At 37.9% G+C, this 19,133-nt stretch overlaps 1 protein-coding gene across 2 annotated transcripts in view; it reads left to right on the top strand.

Moving 5' to 3' along the window:
* LOC126470336 (galactosylgalactosylxylosylprotein 3-beta-glucuronosyltransferase S) overlaps positions 1 to 19,133 on the top strand; it is a 186,238-nt gene that overhangs the window by 159,219 nt on the left and 7,886 nt on the right. The window contains exon 6 of one of the 2 annotated variants that reach the window (XM_050098125.1): positions 9,338 to 9,374. The exons of the other annotated variant lie outside the window; for it this stretch is intronic. Within the exon in view, the coding sequence (XP_049954082.1) occupies positions 9,338 to 9,374 (37 nt within the window). The remainder of the gene's footprint in view (positions 1 to 9,337; positions 9,375 to 19,133) is intronic. 2 annotated transcript variants of the gene reach the window in all.

Genomic DNA, 19,133 nt, shown 5'->3' with positions numbered 1-19,133 from the left:
AAAAGTAGATTATTTTTTAAAATATTAGAAACATGATAGGTTACTATTCACTGGAAAGATGACATGTCGAGTTACAGACAGGTGCAATGAAAAGACTGCTACACTTTTAGTTTTTGACTAAAGCCATCTTCAGAAAAGAAAACACATACACATTCATTCAAGCAAGCACCCTCAAGAACACGACTGTGCCACCTCTGGCAGCTTGGAGTGGAATTCACAGCTGCAATAAGCAGCAGTCTAGCCTTTTCCTAATATTGTTGATATTCCAACTTGGAGTTTCCATTGTTTAAGTACATTCTTTGTGTTGATTTTGACTTTGAATTGATGGTGGGGAGGTGCTTAGGGCTGGCTATCAGAGAAATTTGTTGTGACTCATTTGTTGAATGCTTTCCAAGTTGTTATAGGTTGCAGAAATCATGAGAATAGGGTGAACTGAAGTGTACAGTAGGCTAGAACTGACGAAGTAATCTGTGCTCAATGAATACATTCTAATGGTGAGAAACCCTGCTAAAGTAGTTGTGATTTTCTACAAAATACATCAGTCAGCAGATCCGTGCATAGAATGCAGTAAAGATGATGCTGGTGGAGAAATAAGTTGTCACCCTAGCCCCTGCAGTCACCTTTGGTTAATCAACAGTCATCCAGAATTCCAGAGTCTTCTAAAGAAGAAAGCTAAAATTACAGAGCTAACTGAGTAGTTTAAAAATGATCATCTGATGATAAAATGCAGGTACCAAATAAGTGTCATTACCTATGATTTATGAAGTATTTCTTATCGAAAACCTGATTTCTCCAAGAGTTATACAATATGAGGGACCAGTGTGCAAGGAGATTCTTGTGACATACTATGGAAAATTGTCACTGCTGGCCCCTTATTATGAAAATGACCCAGCATATTATGTGCAAAAATGACAGCCGGTGTTCGCTTGGAGCAGGCTGTATGAACTCCCAGTAACATTGCGGTGAAAATCATAATCAAAAGATAATGTCTAGCTGTTCTTAATGCAGCCAACAAATTGTCATGTGTGTAGGCATTCATTACAAATCATCATTATCTTTTTTATCTGATTGTACTTACGGGACCCATATGTGTGAATTGCCATGCCTCAACTGAGAGACAATTTATCAAACGACAATACACACAGAAAATGGTATTAGTGAGCATAATAATTACCCCCCCCCCCCTCTCTCCCCCCATGAACCATGGACCTTGCCGTGGTGTGAAGGCTTGCGTGCCCCAGCGATACAGATAGCTGTACCGTAGGTGCAACCACAATGGAGGGGTATCTGTTGCGAGGCCAGAGAAACATGTGGTTCCTGAAGAGGGGCAGCAGCCTTTTCAGTAGTTGCAGGAGCAACAGTCTGGATGAGTGACTGATCTGGCCTTGTAACACTAACCAAAACGGCCTTGCAGTGCTGGTACTGCAAACGGCTGAAAGCCAGGGGAAACTACAGCCCTAATTTTCCTCAAGGGCATGCAGCTTTACTGTGTGGTTAAATGACGATGGCGTCCTTTTGGGTAAAATATTCCGGAGGTAAAATAGTCCCCCATTCGGATCTCCGGGCGGGGACTACTCAGAATGACATTGTTATCAGGAGAAAGAAAACTGGTGTTATACGGATCGGAGCGTGGAATGTCAGATCCCTTAATCGGGAAGGTAGGTTAGAAAATTTAAAAAGGGAAATGGATAGGTTAAAGTTAGATATAGTGGGAATTAGTGAAGTTCGGTGGCAGGAGGAACAAGACTTCTGGTCAGGTGACTACTGAGTTATAAATACAAAATCAAATAGGGGTAATGCAGGAGTAGGTTTAATAATGAATAGGTAAATAGGAATGCGGGTAAGCTACTACAAACATCATAGTGAACGCATTATTGTCGCCAAGATAGATACGAAGCCCACACCTCCCACAGTACTACAAGTTTATATTTCAACTAGCTCTGCAGATGACAAAGAGATTGATGAAATGTATGATGAGATAAAAGAAATTATTCAGATAGTGAAGGGAGACGAAAATTAAATAGTCATGGGTGACAGGAACTCGATAGTAGGAAAAGGAAGAGAAGGAAACATAGTAGGTGAATATGGAATGGAGGTAAGGAATGAAAGAGGAAGCCACCTGGTAAAATTTTGCACAGAGCATAACTTAATCATAGCTAACACTTGGTTCAAGAATCATAAAAGAAGGTTGTATACATGGAAGAAGCCTGGAGATACTGGAGGGTGTCAGATAGATTATATAATGCTTAGACAGAGATGTAGGAACCAGGTTTTCAATTGTAAAACATTTCCGGGGGCAGATGTGGACTCTGACCACAATCTATTGGTTATGAACTGTAGATTAAAACTGAAGAAACTGCAAAAAAGGTGGGAATTTGAGGAAATGAGACCTGGATAAACTGAAAGAACCAGAGGTTGTAGAGAGCTTCATGGAGAGCATTAGGGAACGATTGACAAGAATGGGGGAAAGAAATACAGTAGAAGAAGAATGGGTAGCTTTGAGAGATGAAATAGTGAAGGTAGCAGAGGATCAAGTAGGTAAAAAGACGAGGGCTAATAGAAATCCTTGGGTAACAGAAGATATACTGAATTTAATTGATGAAAGGAGAAAATATAAAAATGCAGTAAATGAAGCAGGCAAAAAGGAATACAAACGTCTCAAAAATGAGATCAATAGGAAGTGCAAAATGGCTAAGCAGGGATGGCTAGAGGACAAATGTAAGGATGTAGAGGCGCATATCACTAGGGGTAAGATAGATACTGCCTACAGGAAAATTAAAGAGACCTTTGGAGAAAAGAGAACCTCTTGCATGAATATCAAGAGCTCAGGTGGAAACACAGTTCTACGCAAAGAAGGGAAAGCAGAAAGGTGGAAGGGGTATATAGAGGGTCTATACAAGGGCGATGTACTTGAGGGCAATATTATGGAAATGGAAGAGGATGTAGATGAAGATGAAATGGGAGATATGATACTGTGTGAAGAGTTTGACAGAGCACTGAAAGACCTAAGTCGAAACAAGGCCCCAGGAGTAGACAACATTCCATTAGAACTACTGACAGCCTTGGGAGAGCCTGTCCTGACAGAACTCTACCATCTGGTGAGCAAAATGTATGAGACAGGCGAAATACCCTCAGACTTCAAGAAGAATATAATAATTCCAATCCCAAAGAAAGCAGGTGTTGACAGATGTGAAAATTACCGAACTACCAGTTTAATAAGTCACAGCTGCAAAATACTAATGTGAATTCTTTACAGACGAATGGAAAAACTGGTAGAAGCTGACCTCAGGGAAGATCAATTTGGATTCTGTAGAAATATTGGAGCACGTGAGGCAATACTGACCCTATGACTTATCTTAGAAGCTAGATTAAAAAGGCAAACCTACATTTCTAGCATTTGTAGACTTAGAGAAAGCTTTTGACAATGTTGACTGGAACACTCTCTTTCAAATTCTGAAGGCGGCAGAGGTAAAATACAGGGAGCGAAAGGCTATTTACAATTTGTACAGAAACCAGATGGCAGTTATAAGAGTCGAGGGACATGAAAGGGAAGCAGTGGTTGGAAAGGGAGTGAGACAGGGTTGTAGCCTCTCCCCGATGCTATTCAATCTGTATATTGAGCAAGCAGTAAAGCAAACAACAGAAAAATTCGGAGTGGGTATTAAAATCCATGGAAAGGAAATAAAAACTTTAAGGTTCGCCGATGACATTGTAATTCTGTCAGAGACAGCAAAGGACTTGGAAGAGCAGTTGAACGCAATGGACAGTGTCTTGAAAGGAGGATATAAGATGAACATCAACAAAAGCAAAACAAGGATAATGGAATGTAGTCGAGTTAACTCGGGTGATGCTGAGGGAATTAGATTAGGAAATGAGACACTTAAAGTAGTAAAGGAGTTTTGCTATTCGGGGAGCAAAATAACTGATGATGGTCGAAGTAGAGAGGATATAAAATGTAGACTGGCAATGGCAAGGAAAGCGTTTCCGAAGAAGCAAAATTTGCTAACATCGAGTATAGATTTAAGTGTCAGGAAGTCGTTTCTGAAAGTGTTTGTATGGAGTGTAGCCTTGTATGGAAGTGAAACGTGGACAATAAATAGTTTGGACAAGAAGAGAATAGAAGCTTTCAAAATATGGTGCTGCTACTGAAGAATGCTGATGATTAGATGGGTAGATCACATAACTAATGAGGAGGTATTGAATAGAATTGGAAAGAAGAGAAATTTGTGGCACAACTTGACTAGAAGAATGGATTGGTTGGTAGGGCATATTCTGAGGCATCAAGGGATCACCAATTTAGTATTGGAGGGCAGCGTGGAGGGTAAAAATCGTAGAGGGAGGTCAAGAGATGAATACACTAAGCAGATTCAGAAGGATGTAGGTTGCAGTAGGTACTGGGAGATGAAGAAACTTGCACAGGATAGAGTAGCATGGAGAGCTAAGACCACAACAACAACAGTAATTACCTCTTGACGGATTATGAAATGGTATCATAAAAGAAAATCAAGAGAAAATGACTGGGTGTCATATGTATTTAACATAAGATAGATTGTGTGAATAAGTAGAAAAATAGCACATGGAGGCTTGAATGAAACAATGGAAAATCCAGGATGGAATGTAACAATATTACAAAAAGAAAAGCTGCTACTACCATACAGCGGAGATGGTGCAACGCACAGTATCTCCACTATATGGTGAGTAGCAACTTTCCTTTTCATAATATTGTTATACAGAGTCTTGCTTATCCATGGATACATGCCATTAAACATGTTCATTGAAAATCTGCTATGTCCATTGAATACTGCAGCACCTGTTGTAGTGCCATCTACGTGAATGTGGCACTCTTTACATCTTTTTCTGTTCTGGCAGGTAGTCCCAGTATCTCAGTATCGTTTTGGGAGTCCAGATTTTATAAGGTATGCACTGTGTCTTTAGAAGTACATTAACAATACCCCATTCATATAGTAAACATTTGCGGATGATAACATTATGGCAGCTACTGCCATGTGAGAAGTCCAGTGAAAGGCAAGTCCCACTGTTCTAATCATTAAAGTCTTCATGTGTAATGTTATTTCTGATTAACATCTTGAATGGCCTACTCAGGAGTGGTCAGCACACTTGAGAGCCATTTGTATGTTTCATATACGGGTACGTTTTACCAATAGGAATGTCTTTCACTTGTAGTGCAGCTGATCTCAAAAGGCTGTAAATAACTTTTTTTTTTTTACAGTTTAGTAGGTTATAAATCACTTATGTTGCAATAAAAGCTGTACCTACAGTGGAAACGTCAGAGGTATCTAAATTAGTTGTGTAGAACATGTTAACTTTGCTTGGTCTGTAACAGCAGGCTGAGGGACAGGTTTTCAACAAAGTCATCACTTATTGTGAGACGTAAAACAACACACCATCAGATGATTTCTTTTCCATTCAGATGACATTCCAGAAATGTAAAAAAAATTTTGATTATATTTTCAATGTACATTGACACTGAATGGCCTAATAAAGTGCTTCCACTTACGTGAGTACATCCAAGTACCAAAAATTTGCATCTGACGTCATTTTATTCCTATTCTTGTCTGGTCACAAATATTCCAAAGTAGGGAAATAATCATTAATGAAATTTGAGATATGAGAGGACTATGTGAGCCCTCATTCGTCTGAGGCTGAACTAGCAAAAATATCGTGATAATGGTTAAGAATGTTCTTGGTTGTTTTAGAAATTCCATTTCTTGTCTCATAGCATAATACTGGGTAGATGTCATTATGCAGAAAAAATTCAGAAAGGAGTAAACATATAGTTGTTGATAGATGGAAAAAAGACAGCTGAGCTTTTGGACAGTGTCTTTTCAGAGGTAACAGATTAAAACACACACACACACACACACACACACACACACACACACACACACACACAAATTGTCTTGCCACTACAGCTGGATTGGGTGAGTGGTTTGGGAGCTGGAGTGAGTGAGTGAGTGTGTTCAATGTGGAGGAGAAGAGAGGCAGAATGAAGGGGAGGAAGATGCAGATCTGTGTTGTATGTTGTGGTTCATAAGGGCAATGATTTCAGTTCTAACCAGTAATATAAAAGGAATGTGTGTGTGTGTGTGTGTGTGTGTGTGTGTGTGTGTGTGTGTGTTTCTTTTTTTTTAAGTGATAAGATTTTTAATGCATGATCATATTTCATATTAAGTAGGGAGTCTTCTAACCCCACTGAAGAACAAATGTCAAAGTTTGCATACTCAAGTGCGTACACATACATAAACACACACTTACATGTGATAGGGAAGACCAAATTCTAACATTTGTTTGGACATACAGTTTTGGGTTAAACCTCTAAAGAGCTGTAGATTTTATGCTGTTTGTAGAGAAAGTGTGTTGCAGTGACATTTTTTGGTCAAGCTAAACCTCCATGCAGCATAAAACAAGCATTTTGCCATTCAAATTGTTGTTGTTGTTGTTGTGGTCTTCAGTCCTGAGACTGGTTTGATGCAGCTCTCCATGCTACTCTATCCTGTGCAAGCTTCTTCATCTCCCAGTACCTACTGCAACCTACATCCTTCTGAATCTGCTTAGTGTATTGATCTCTTGGTCTCCCTCTACGATTTTTACCCTCCACGCTACCCTCCAATGCTAAATTTGTGATCCCTTGATGCCTCAAAACATGTCCTACCAACCGATCCCTTCTTCTAGTCAAGCCATTCAAATTATGTACTTTCAATTTAGATTAACAAGTATATAAACAAACTTGTGATTTATCATAATGAATTAGTTCAGCAGTTAATTCCATCCAATATATTTTTCTCATGTTTAGTGAAATTAAAATCCATGTGTAGGGTTTCTTCTACCATAATTCATAAATTTTAATGTGATTACATTTAAGTTTAATGAAAATGTGTTATGATTAGTCTGGAAACTAGACCTAGTAGAAACAATGCCTATATAATTTGTGAAACTAAGGACAATATTGGAATGGAAATATTAAGGCTTAGAGAAGGAGCACTTGCAGATGGAGTGTTTCAAATAAAGAAATGTAAATTTGTGCATGGTGTACCAGACATAATCCATGTGACTTTAAATAATTTGTAAGAGAAAGGTGCCTCAGTGTAGTTATTGTGTGGGTTAGATTGGAGACCAGATGCAGCTTGCAGTTTCTATACTTGGGAAGGTTGCGACATTTACAGACCAGCACTAATGTAGACCTTGAGCTATGCTACAGATCAATCTGTCAACACAGCAGAGGTTTTTTTTGGGGGGGGGGGGGGGGGGATTAGTGATTATCACAAGTTTACATACTGTATCTTTGTTCCATTTCATAATGAACTACTAACACCAAAAGTTAATAAAGCTAACTCCCCAGTAAAATCTGTATGTAGCATTTTTATATGCCGATGTTAAATTTTTCAATACCTTATCACAACAAATCCTACTAAAAGGCACATTTTATAGAGAAATCTTTAATACAGTGTATGTTTGCTTTGCTGCATGCTAAGTGTTTTTTTGTGTTTTCAGATTTAAACTTGAAACATTTAGTATTTTGTACATGTTCAGTCTGCGATGTTTATGAGTCCACAAGACAAGACTTTGCTGTTTCCATGATGTCACAGGTCTTGTGCTGTGGTTGGTTGACAGAAGAAAATCTAGTACTACCATTTTGATTTGTGGAACTAGGATACCATATTTACACTTCTGTATGACAAAATTATGTAATTCTAGTGATAAACCACACTAAAGATCTCTCCAAAATGAATCATTTTTGAATGGTTGTTGTGCTGAAGTATCAGAAAATATGACATGGGTGTAAAAAGTTGATGCCATCCATTTTTAAGCACTTCATTTAGTAAGTTAAATAGGTACTTACAACAAATGAATTGCTTCTTATTGCCTGTTAATGAACATTTTGCTTAATCCATTTTATAGACATACTGATTTCATCTCCCCTTCTGTGCTGCAAAATGGCCTATGGCGTTTTTATTAAAATTTAGATGATTAAATAGTCCCTTTTCAAGTTCATGTTCCAAATTTTTTCCTAAAAAAAATGCACACTGGATTCATGTTGAGCTGTTTTCTAGCTTGAGGTATACTGCAGTTTTTCACAAGAAAATAAAACTCAGTAGAACTTGAGCACAACACACACACAGAAGGAAACTTGCTAATGACAGTACATTTTTTCTGTGCATTTTCCTTATTGATTCGTGAAACTGCTGCTAGGTGGTAACACTTAATGATACAGTGCTCTAGTGGTCTCACAAATGATACGCTTGCCAGTGATAAACTTACCAATGATGCACTAATAAATGTATTCCTACAGTGGTTAGAATTGCCTATGGCAGAAACAAAAAATTATCTAAAATGCTATCAAAACATTATTACTTAACATTGATTAATTACACATCAAAGCATAATAAGAGATATACAGGAGATAGGGATTCAATATCAAAGTTTCAGCTGCTCTGTTCATTCGCTTTCGGAGTAAGCAGTGGAATGTGCAAATTGTGTGGAGGTTGGTAGGACACCATTAGGCTCTGTTAGTTGAGACTTCAGGAGGCCCAGAGGAGCTGTACTCTAGAAGCCATGCCCCCAAGCCTTTTATGCATAAAGCTAATGGGCATTTCAATGTGCAGCGAGAAGACTAGCTACCATCTGTCTGAAAAACATCAGTCATTATCAACAGTTCAAAAAATGTTGACTGTCATTATTTGTGTGGAAAATACTTGAAATGTGTCTGATAATTTAAATTCTGTAGCACATTAATGAGAAATATGTTTTATTGTGGCTCTGCCTCAAAGTCTTTTAACTATGAGCCGCACCTGGTGGAGACTGTATCTTTTAGTGCCAATTCCACTATTCTTAATGTGTTACTGGATCCTACATTTTTTGTACAACTGTGTGCTCATCATCAGTCCTCAAGTGATTTTAGGAGAGCAATATTTTAATGTAGCTATTTCAGTTAATTATTCCCTTCAAAGTCTCATCACTGTATGCTAACAAATACAAAAGTTAATATTTTTCAGACTGTTGAAAGACACATTTAAAAACCAGCCTTTGCTTTTTCTGGGCAGAAAAGAAAGAACAAAAAAAATTTTCATGGAAAATATTCTGTTCCGTTTGGGCATGCCATGTACATTAATACAATCTAGGGATATGCAATTGAACACAGTTAAAATATGTGTTGTGTGTTATTGCTCATGATGAATTATAAAAATTTGTATTGCTGTTCTGTTGTTACCCGAAATATGTCTGTCATATGGCTCAGTTACAGTCTTGAGTACACGTTTACATATTAACGAGATACGTCAGTTTGTGAGTGTTTCTTAGTCTGTTTCTTGTTTTTCAGAAAATGGGCATACTTCTGACTTTTTGTATGCTGCTGGGTATGTATTTCATTGATCTGGTACATATCCTCATTAAAGTGAGAGGGAAATATGTTTCAATAAGAACATTTATGTCTGTCTTCTTGAATACTTTACAGTCTTCATTTTTATTTCAGCGGGCCATGGCTTTTTGTGGTTGGGTTTCTTCATGATGCAGTATTTTCATCATATGTAATCCATTTTACATCTTCACATTTGCTTTTACCTTGCTTGGGAATAATGACGTAACCTACTTTCTTACATCATCTGTGTCTTAAATAAATTACTGTCTCATTGTCAGTGGAAAATAACATAATGTAATGATTTCTTGAATTTTTCCTAGTTGCTTAATGCTGATTTAATTGGCCCACTAACTAAATATTCTCTTTTTATCTTTCTGTCTGAATGCAGTGACACCAAAATGCACATTGTTCTTTCAAACCAAGTGAGCTGTAATTTGCTTAAGTTGCACATATATTTACACCGTCTTATGCTTTTACACACAAGACATGTAATGTATGAAATGTTAAATAAGTAATGATATCATCATGATGAAATTTATAGCATAACTACTGGGTCAGTGATGATCAGTATCTATTTTGATGCTTTATTCTGTCTGTGTAGCCATTTAGAAGTTGTTTGCAAAATGGCAATGCTCAAATTACATGAGATGTAAAAGTGGGATTGGAGGTTAATATAGTATTAGTTTTGCACATAAAAATGGTTGTGCACTGCACTTCGATGGTTTTAATATAAAATATTGAAAGCACTTATTTAGATATTTTGTATGTAATAAAACAGCACAAAATATTTTTTAAATCAGTGTTTATTTTAACTTTAGGAATTATGTCTATTTATATAGACTGCTACTGACAAATGTTTGTGATGCTTGCTTCTCTTATACATAAATGTATTCTGTCCCGTTTTCTTCATTGACTTACATGCTGAAATTATCCATATAGCAGTTAATTCATAGTTGGTTGTACTGTATAACTGAACTACAGCAGTCTGATTTAATATTTTATTATGTAGGAATGGTGTCTGTTCTTTCTGACATGCACGTCCAAAAGAACAAACACAATTTATTCAATTAGCAGCTGTATTCAATACATTAGAAAAGAAATTTTAGACATTTAGCCACAGCAGGGCACTGCGCAAACTCAGCAGTGACTGATGAAAATTTGTGCCACACCAGGAGTCGAACTCAGATTTCCCGCTTTACGTGAGTGGTCGCCTTAACTGCCTTGACTATCCGAACACATCTCCCGTGCAACTCAAATCTCTATATGCTGCACTTTACAGAGTAGTGCCCCTTGTCCATTAATCCACTTGCCCGCAGTTAATTGTATTACTACAAGGGTTCAGATACAGTTGTGCATCCAGAGAGAGAGAGAAGAGAGAGAGAGAGAGAGTAAAAAACATAGAAATGGTGTCCATCCATTCATACATGCATGAAAGAACAGACACCATGTTGTGGTCATTAACATGACAGCCATTTTACAGTCAAGAGAATGGTAAAAACCAAAATAATCATTGTTTTTACATTCCTTATTGTTTTGAATACAGACTTAAAACTGTCACACAGGTGTTGCTCCATAGTGCTGTATTCAGGTGTGCCTAAATATTGAAAATGTGGTTGATTTCAGTTGGAAACGGAGCAGAAAAATTCGAAGGCTTATGAGCAGAATCCTGCTTCATATAGTCTGTCTTTCTGTTAATTTTCCACTAAGAGTAATACTGTGCACCTCTTTCTTTCTTGTGTAGTTTATCACATAAACAGTATGAAGATTAGAGGCTCACTAAAGCAGCTAGACACATTGAAGAATAATTGTCTCACATTACTGGGTATCAGAAACTTCTGTGAGCTTTCAATTTATACTATTTTAAGAATTCAGTCTGGTAGAGGTGACGAGACAACTAATGTGCCATTTGTTTTGTGAATTTTAATCCGGACTTCTGTGAACTTTCAAATTAAAATAAATGATAGCACACTTAAAGTTAATGTAACACATTTCTGTTAAGTTGTTAAATCAACTTGACAACTGAAGGCATAACCATGAAAAATTTTTAAAACTCTAAAGGAAATCTCCACAAAGTTAATTCACACCTGTTTTTGCCTTAACATGTTCATAATTTTCCCATGTTTTGTGCTTAATGAAGCAATGCTCATGGAGAACACACTAATGTAATTGACCGGCATTGCATTAGCCTCCAAGCAGTGTTTACAAACATTACTTGAATACTATGGTAAGTTTCTTGACTCCAGGGCACTCTACTTGGCATATTTGAATTGGTAAAATTTGAAACAATTCGTGCTTTTGCTCCTGCAACTGTCGTACTCTACTCGGTGTAGTGGCTGATGGAAGTAACTAGGTTACTTCGAATACAAGCATACCAATCACAGCAATTTTGAAACTGTCACTAGTGCACGTGCACAGCTTTGTTATTGTCATGACACCTTACTTGAATGCATATTTAGTGTGTTTCATTGTCGGGCTCTTGTTGCGCTAGTTGAAACTTTTGCTCTCTTTGCATTACTCAAATTTTTCTAGTTTAAATCCATCACCTTTATTTAAATATTGAGACACTGCATCAATTACATACCAAAGAAAGAAATGTTGTTCAAACAGTCTGGGAATTGGGAATTTAGGGTTAACTTCATGCATTGTTAGGATAATAAGGACTTTCGTAATCTAGATGTGCATTACAACTAGAGGCAAATAAATAGCATTGGTAAACACTCATTAGAGGACAACATAAGAGCACTTGCACACTGCAATTGTATTAGACCCAGCCAGAAATTTTTAGCTTTGTTTGGAGAACATGTTTTTCCATATCTACTCTGAACTTCCTAGCTCTAAACAGCCAAACATTCTTCATTTCCATTGACTTGGATGGGCTGCAAGCGAGTATTAACATATTGTGTATCAAGAGAACAGATAAGAATGTCACCATGAACAAATACATGTTAAGAAAAGTATCAGGACACTATCTTTGTGATTTGCTTTAACGTCCCCCTTTAATCTGACGTGGCGGAAATTCCATGCACTCAAGCAGTTCTCAAGACTACTGCCCAAGTGTTCTCTATGAGGTCTCCTTTATAGGTACACTATCCCAGCATTCTCCCATAATCCAAAGTTGCATTTTTGGATCTCCCTCTGTCAAATATTATGTGCTCATTCCATTTCATGTTGTTTCACAGTGTTATGCATGGATATTTAATGACACAACAGTCAAAATAGCAGTCAGAATCATGATGCCAAAGTCAAAAGTAAAGGCCACATTGGTTCCAACAATAAGGAAGTTCAAATTTCTTGGACACTAAAAGGGTAGAGTTGGTCTGCACATCCAGTTACCTGGTGAATAAGTTGGAGTTTCTGACTAGTGTATTCTCTGCAGTTATATCTCATACTACCTTAGGAGGCAATGAGCTAATTGGAAGCTGGTTGGAGGAAACAGAGGAGGAGGTCATTTGACTGGAATAGAGCTGCCAGTAGATGCGGACTCTGCATTGGTATTTCCAGTTCTGTTGTAGAGAAAATGGAAAAGGCACTCATTTGACAAGAAAGCAGTAAGCTACATATTTACAGTACTGTGAAAAGTGCTACTCACCATAAAGATGATATGTTGAGTTGTAGGCAGGCACAACAAAATGACTGTTGCATAAAGCTTTGAGCCAAAGCCTTCTTTATAAAAGAGAAATGCACACACATTTACCCAAGCAAGCACACCTCAGACCCACATACTGCTGACTCAGCCCAGACTCTAGCTGAAGTCCTGAGTCTGGACGGAGTGGCCAGAGGTTGTAGCCATGTGGGTCTGAGGTGTGCTTGCTTGGATCAATGTGTTTGCATTTGTCTTTTCTGAAAAAGATTTTGGTCGAAAGCTTTATGTAACAGTCTTTTCATCATGCCTGTCTGCAACTCGATGTGTCGTCTTTGTGGTGTGTAGCAATCAGTCCACTTTGTAATAGTGTTGATATTCCAACCTGGATTTTCGATTGTTTGAAGTTACAGATTTAACTTTTTTGTATTTTCTTAGTAATTTAATTTTTAAATTCTTTAAGTGTTTCTGTGTTCAAAAGGTGTACTCTCACTCTTTTGGAACTGTAAAGTGTAGATTCGGGCAGTCTGTAACACAGCTGTCATTTCTATTTCTTTTGAACGGCCAGCTGCACAGCTCACTCGGTCATCAGCCTCCATTGGTGACACACCAGGAGGGTATAAAGTTACATATTTAGGCATCTCTGTGTGCTTTAATAGTTTACTTCCTAAGTTAGCCCTGTTTGGATAGGTAGGATGTGCATGCTGTGTGTGAATGCAGGAGGAGCTGGCTGCAGTTTGTGAACAGCCAAAGTTATTATTGGCCACTGTGGGCCATATTCAGACTGCTGCTTTAGTATGTTGCAGTGGCAGAGCATCTGGCCTCTCACATGGGACACCTCAGGTATGACTTGTTTCGCCTACGGGCCTCGCTGCCGATGTACATTCCATTGTACCCACTGTGGTGAGTTTGCCCTAACCTCAGGGTGAGTGGTGGGTAGTAAGGCATTCGTGTTGCTTTAGGCCAGTGGTGGTCAACCTGGTCCCTACTGCCCACTTGTGGATGTTCCAGATTTCATGGTCAGCAGCATGTGGTAGGAATTTGAAAAAAAAAAAAAAAAAAAAGTTTCATTGTGTTTTCGTAAAATTTTGACATAAAGTATGTAGTAAGTAATTATTATGGAACAGGTGGCTGCTTCTTCAGCAGGGTCTGAGTGGGCACATGGGTGATGGGATTTGCTAGTTATTGGGAGTGCAAATGCTAGGTGCATTGTGAAGTCTCTTAGGGAAATGGCATTCAGAGCCAGAAAGATAGCCAATGTGCACTTAGAGTGTCTACCAGAGGAACCTCATCCAAAATGTGGAAGTGGTCGTGCTTGAGGCTTTTGACCATGCAGGGTGCAGTTGACTGCAAGTTGTGGCTTATGTCAACATTTATGATGCCTGTTGTTTGGGTTCTGAGGCCATCCTCAGTTCATGCAGGTGGCCAGAGGAAGTGGCGAAGACTGCTGGCCTTGCATGCAATTTCTAGCATTGTTCCCAGAGTTGACCGGGATCCTTTGGTTTGGAACCAAGCAGAGGGTCTCAGCTAAAGGCTTCATTGACTATGTGATGGTCTTGGCTGCAGATTTTTGGACCTGCGTGATTGAGTGAAGAATTGTAGGGCTACCCTTCGTAGGTTAGGAGTGTACTACACAAAGGAACCTGCTACTCGGGCAGCAGCGTACTTGTAGTGTGCACATGGGTTTTTTTTGGGCTAGTGATAGTTTGAGATACTCTGATGAATACTCAACAGTCAACGTACAGATAGCGAAAGCAGACTGCAGTCAGAATAAATAGACTTCAACTCTCAAAATTTTATTTGTAGATTGTCAAAGTATTCATAACAAACTTCCTAAATTTTACTGCACTCCAGGAAATTTGTCACACACTAAATATTCTCGGGGACTGAGAACTGGCTGAAAACCATAGCAGAATGCTGTGAAATATTTAACAAGTAATGAAACGTGTATCAGAAAGACAGATTCGGTGCCATAGGATGGGAGTGTTCATTGTAGTCGACAAAAATATTGTCTCTAGTGAGGTTGAATTTGAATGTGACAGTGACGCTATCTGGTTGTATATAACAGGTCTCTGTGAAATTAAGTTCATAGTTTGATGTTTTTACCATCCATCTGATTCCTTCATGATAGTTTTACAGTCATTAAAAAAAATCTATGCTCAGTAGCACAGAAATACCCAGATCATGCAGTGTTAGTTGGAGGCTACTTTAACCTACTGACTGTAAACAGGGATGCCTATGGATTCATTGCAGGTGGATAGACAGGCAGTCTTGTGAGGTATTTTTGAATGCATTTTCCAAAAACTGTCTTGAGCAGCTAGTTCGACAGCCCACACATGATGAAAATATTTTAGACCTTGTAGCCTCAGCAGGCCTGACCTTATTGACGGTGTCATTATAGAGACAGAGATGGGTATTTAAGTTAATACATCAATCAAGAAGGCTGGGAAAGTATTTTCACTAGAAACAGCAGATAATCAATTCTTAACATCCCACTGAGACAATGAGTGGACATCTTTTAGTTCCAGTATGATGGACATAAAGGAATTATGGGCAAAGTTCAAATGGATCATGAAATGTGCTTTGGAGAAGTATGTGCCAAGTAAGTGGGTTAAGGATGGAAAAGACCCACTGTGCTTTGGTAACAAAATTCTGATAATGCTGAGGCAGCAGTGACTGTTGAACTCTCAGTTCAAAAGAGAAAGGAAAAATGACAATAGGTTAAAGTTAGGAGAGATTCATGCATCTGTGAAAAGTTCACTGCACAAAACATACAACAACTATCTTCATCACATATTAGCAAAACATCTTGCTGAGAACCCAAGAAGATTCTGGTCTTATGCAAAATTTCCAAGTGAGTAGAAGGCTTCTATGTAATCAGTTGTCTACCAGTCTAATATGGCAATAGAATATAGCAAAAGGAAAGCCGAAATTTTAAATACAATATACTCTCATTTGAGCATCACACGGACTTCTGCCCACAAATCAGCACAATTGTAGCTAGCCATTGCTCATGTGAAACTCAGCTTGCCCTTTTCTCACATGATATCCTACAAACTGTGAATGAAGAGCAACAGGCAGATTCCATATTCCTAGATTTCCAAAAAGTGTTTGACATAGTGCTCCTCTGCAGATTGCTAATGAAGGTTCGAGCATTCGGAATAGGTTCCCAGATATGTGAGTGGCTCGAAGATTTCGTAAGTAATAGAACCCAGTACTTTGTCCTCAACGGCACGTTTTTATCAGAGGCAAGGGTATTGTCAGAAGTGCTCCAGGGAAGTGTGATAGGACTACTATTATTCTATATATATATAAATGACCTGCGGCTGTTTGCTGATAGATGATGCTGTGTTGTATGGGAAGGTGTCATTGAGTGACTGTAGGAGGATAGAGATGACTTGGACAAAATTGCTAGTTTTTATGAAGCTCTAAATGTAGAAAAATGTTAGGTAATGCAGATGAGTGGGAAAAACAATCCCACAATGTTCGAATACAGGGCTAGTAATATGCTGCTTCCCATGTCAGGTTGATTAAATATCTAGGCATAACACTGCAAAGTGATATGAAATGAAATGAGCATGTAAGGATTGGACAGAGAGGGCAAATGGTTGACTTAGGTTTATTGGGAGAATTTTAGGGAAGTGTGGTTCCTCTGTAAAAGAGACTGCTATAGAAAGCCAGTACAACTGATTCTTGAGTACTGCTCAAGTGTTTGGGATCTTCACCATGTCAGATTAAAGGGAGACATCAAAGTGATTCTAAAGATTTTTTTTATCCAGATGTATCAAAAAATTTTGATGAAAACAGAAGATAGTCACCTCAGTCCACTCATTTGAACTTCCTGTCCAACCGGAGCAAGTTAGACTGAGTGAAATGGTGTTAACCTCTGCATCCAGAAAAACCGCTCTAGAGCAGCACTTCAAAAGCTTTGTCTAGCAAATGACTGAAAAGAAACTGGGCATAATTCTTCAGTTCACATATATTGACTTCAACTGGTATGGTACATTAAAGTACTAGATTTGAAAAGTAAAAAAAAGTTTTTTCTTGGGACATTAATCTCATTGTCGTATGTTACCATGAAATACCACTTCGACAGTGCTCTGCTGACTCAAAAATACTTCTATCCTCACTGTCATAACCAACTAGAGCTTTTTGCATAACTACTACTTTTTTGATCATTAAATCTGCAAAAAGTTCAATAGTACAGTCTTAGTCATGTGATTGGCTCCTTTATTTGCTAACCTGTTGGTAATTTTTGGCTACTGCTTCAACCCATCCAAAACTGCAAATGCCTCAGCTGATGTAGATTCACTGGCAGCATCATTGTTGGTCTTACACAGAACTGATGTTGACATCAATGATCTTATCTCCTTCTTGCCCTTTCTCCTCCTTTTACTAGCATGTGCTGTGTAATAATACAAGTCAAGTATAAACTTCATCTTCAGAATTGTTTTATTTCTATGGCTTTCTTATGTAATTCTGAATTTTTAGTGGATACACTGGAAACCTTTCTGTCACAAAATTGTAAGCTTCGGACTGTTTACCGCTAACATAGAAGAGCAGAAAAGGTGTAGACTGCAAAAGAAAATAATCAACTTTCATCAGAACAATGTAAGATGCTTTGATTATTGGAAAACTGTAACATGTAGATTAAATGTCCATCATATGTACCACCTTTTACTTCAACCTAATCCCACACCTCAAGGAATTTGTGTCTGGGATAGGTTTTGAGTCCAGTGAGCAGTAGCAGGCAGGTATTTGGCAGATTTTCCAGAATTGTACTTAAGTGGTGTTATCTACCAACTGAAAAAATGTGAACACAGTGCTTTGACCTAAAAGGAGACTACTTAAGCATGCCTGACAATGTCTCAAATATGTGGTGAAGTAGAAGATCAAGTTTGTGAAAGCACTTAAAAACAATAATAAAATTTCATGATTGTTATTTTCATTGTGAGTCATTTTACTAAAGAAGCTTGTTCAGTATCAAATAGGACATCATAATTATTTGCATGATAAAGGTATTAAATTTCAAGTAACATATCATTAAAAGAAGAAAGTGTATACATTTTACATAAAGGTTATTTCTCAATGGTGACATTTAGTTTACCCAAATAAAGACTATCCCATGAGCTTCTCCATGTTGTGACATCTCTAAATCTGTATTAAATGCAATAAATAAAATTCCATATCTACCACAGTGTTCTTTATTAATAATGCTACCATGCGGTAGAGGTGGAATTTCATTTTCTGCGTGTATCTGAAGAGTAAGTCAGTGTGCAGTTTATGCAGTAGTGCCCCTCTCTAGAGGTATGCAGTAAACCGTAATTAATTGCTGTCTAATCAATACAGAACTGTGCAGGAGTTTCATGAAACTAACAGGTTTCATGGAAAGTGAAACTGGTGGAATAATGCATTTCACTTTGTTTGAGTGTTCAAATTGTTCTTAATCCCTGCAATGTGTGTGGTGAGACTTCCAAGATAGCATTTTAATATTATTTATGTAGCTGCTTTCCAGATACACTTGTTCCTATGAAATCTGCAGCACAACCAGTGAATCACTTTATGCTATGTTCAACTAAATGTAATTGGAATTAATGATTGACTTTTCTGTGCTACACAGCCATATTGAGACAGAATACTTTTGCTTGGGAAGCCACAAGCAATACAGAGGTTTCCAGTGCAGTGCTAGAAAATAGGAGAAGATAGGTTGCGTTTCCCTTTTATATCAAATGCCAGGATACTTGGATCTCACCAGGCAGTTATATTGTCAACCAATACTGAAAAAGAATGAGGTCCTAAACTTGTTCAACAAATGCCACATTTTGAAAATCAGCTCTGAAGAAAGCACAAGTGTCTGCTGTACTGTGGAGAAGGCTAACATACTGGGAAACAGGTTTTCAGCCACAAGTACAGCAAAGGAAGAATATGAATTTTCATTTTGTATGCTCTTTAAGTGGTTACCCTTAACACCAGCTGGTTAGGTTGATAAATCATACTTAGTTGTCTTCATACCATCATTCAAGTTGGCTGTGGAGTTTGATGCTCCAAAAAATGCTCGAAAAGGCATCCATCACTGTGTTGATTAACCAATACTAGGACATTCTTATAACATATTTTAAAATGGAACAAACCGTATAATGCCATTTGACATGTAATTGCCCTGTAATAAATAATAAA

This window comes from Schistocerca serialis, chromosome 3, assembly GCF_023864345.2.
Source record: "Schistocerca serialis cubense isolate TAMUIC-IGC-003099 chromosome 3, iqSchSeri2.2, whole genome shotgun sequence".
In the NCBI taxonomy this organism is placed as follows: domain Eukaryota; kingdom Metazoa; phylum Arthropoda; class Insecta; order Orthoptera; family Acrididae; genus Schistocerca; species Schistocerca serialis.
This window is presented reverse-complemented; position numbering and strand designations above follow the sequence as displayed.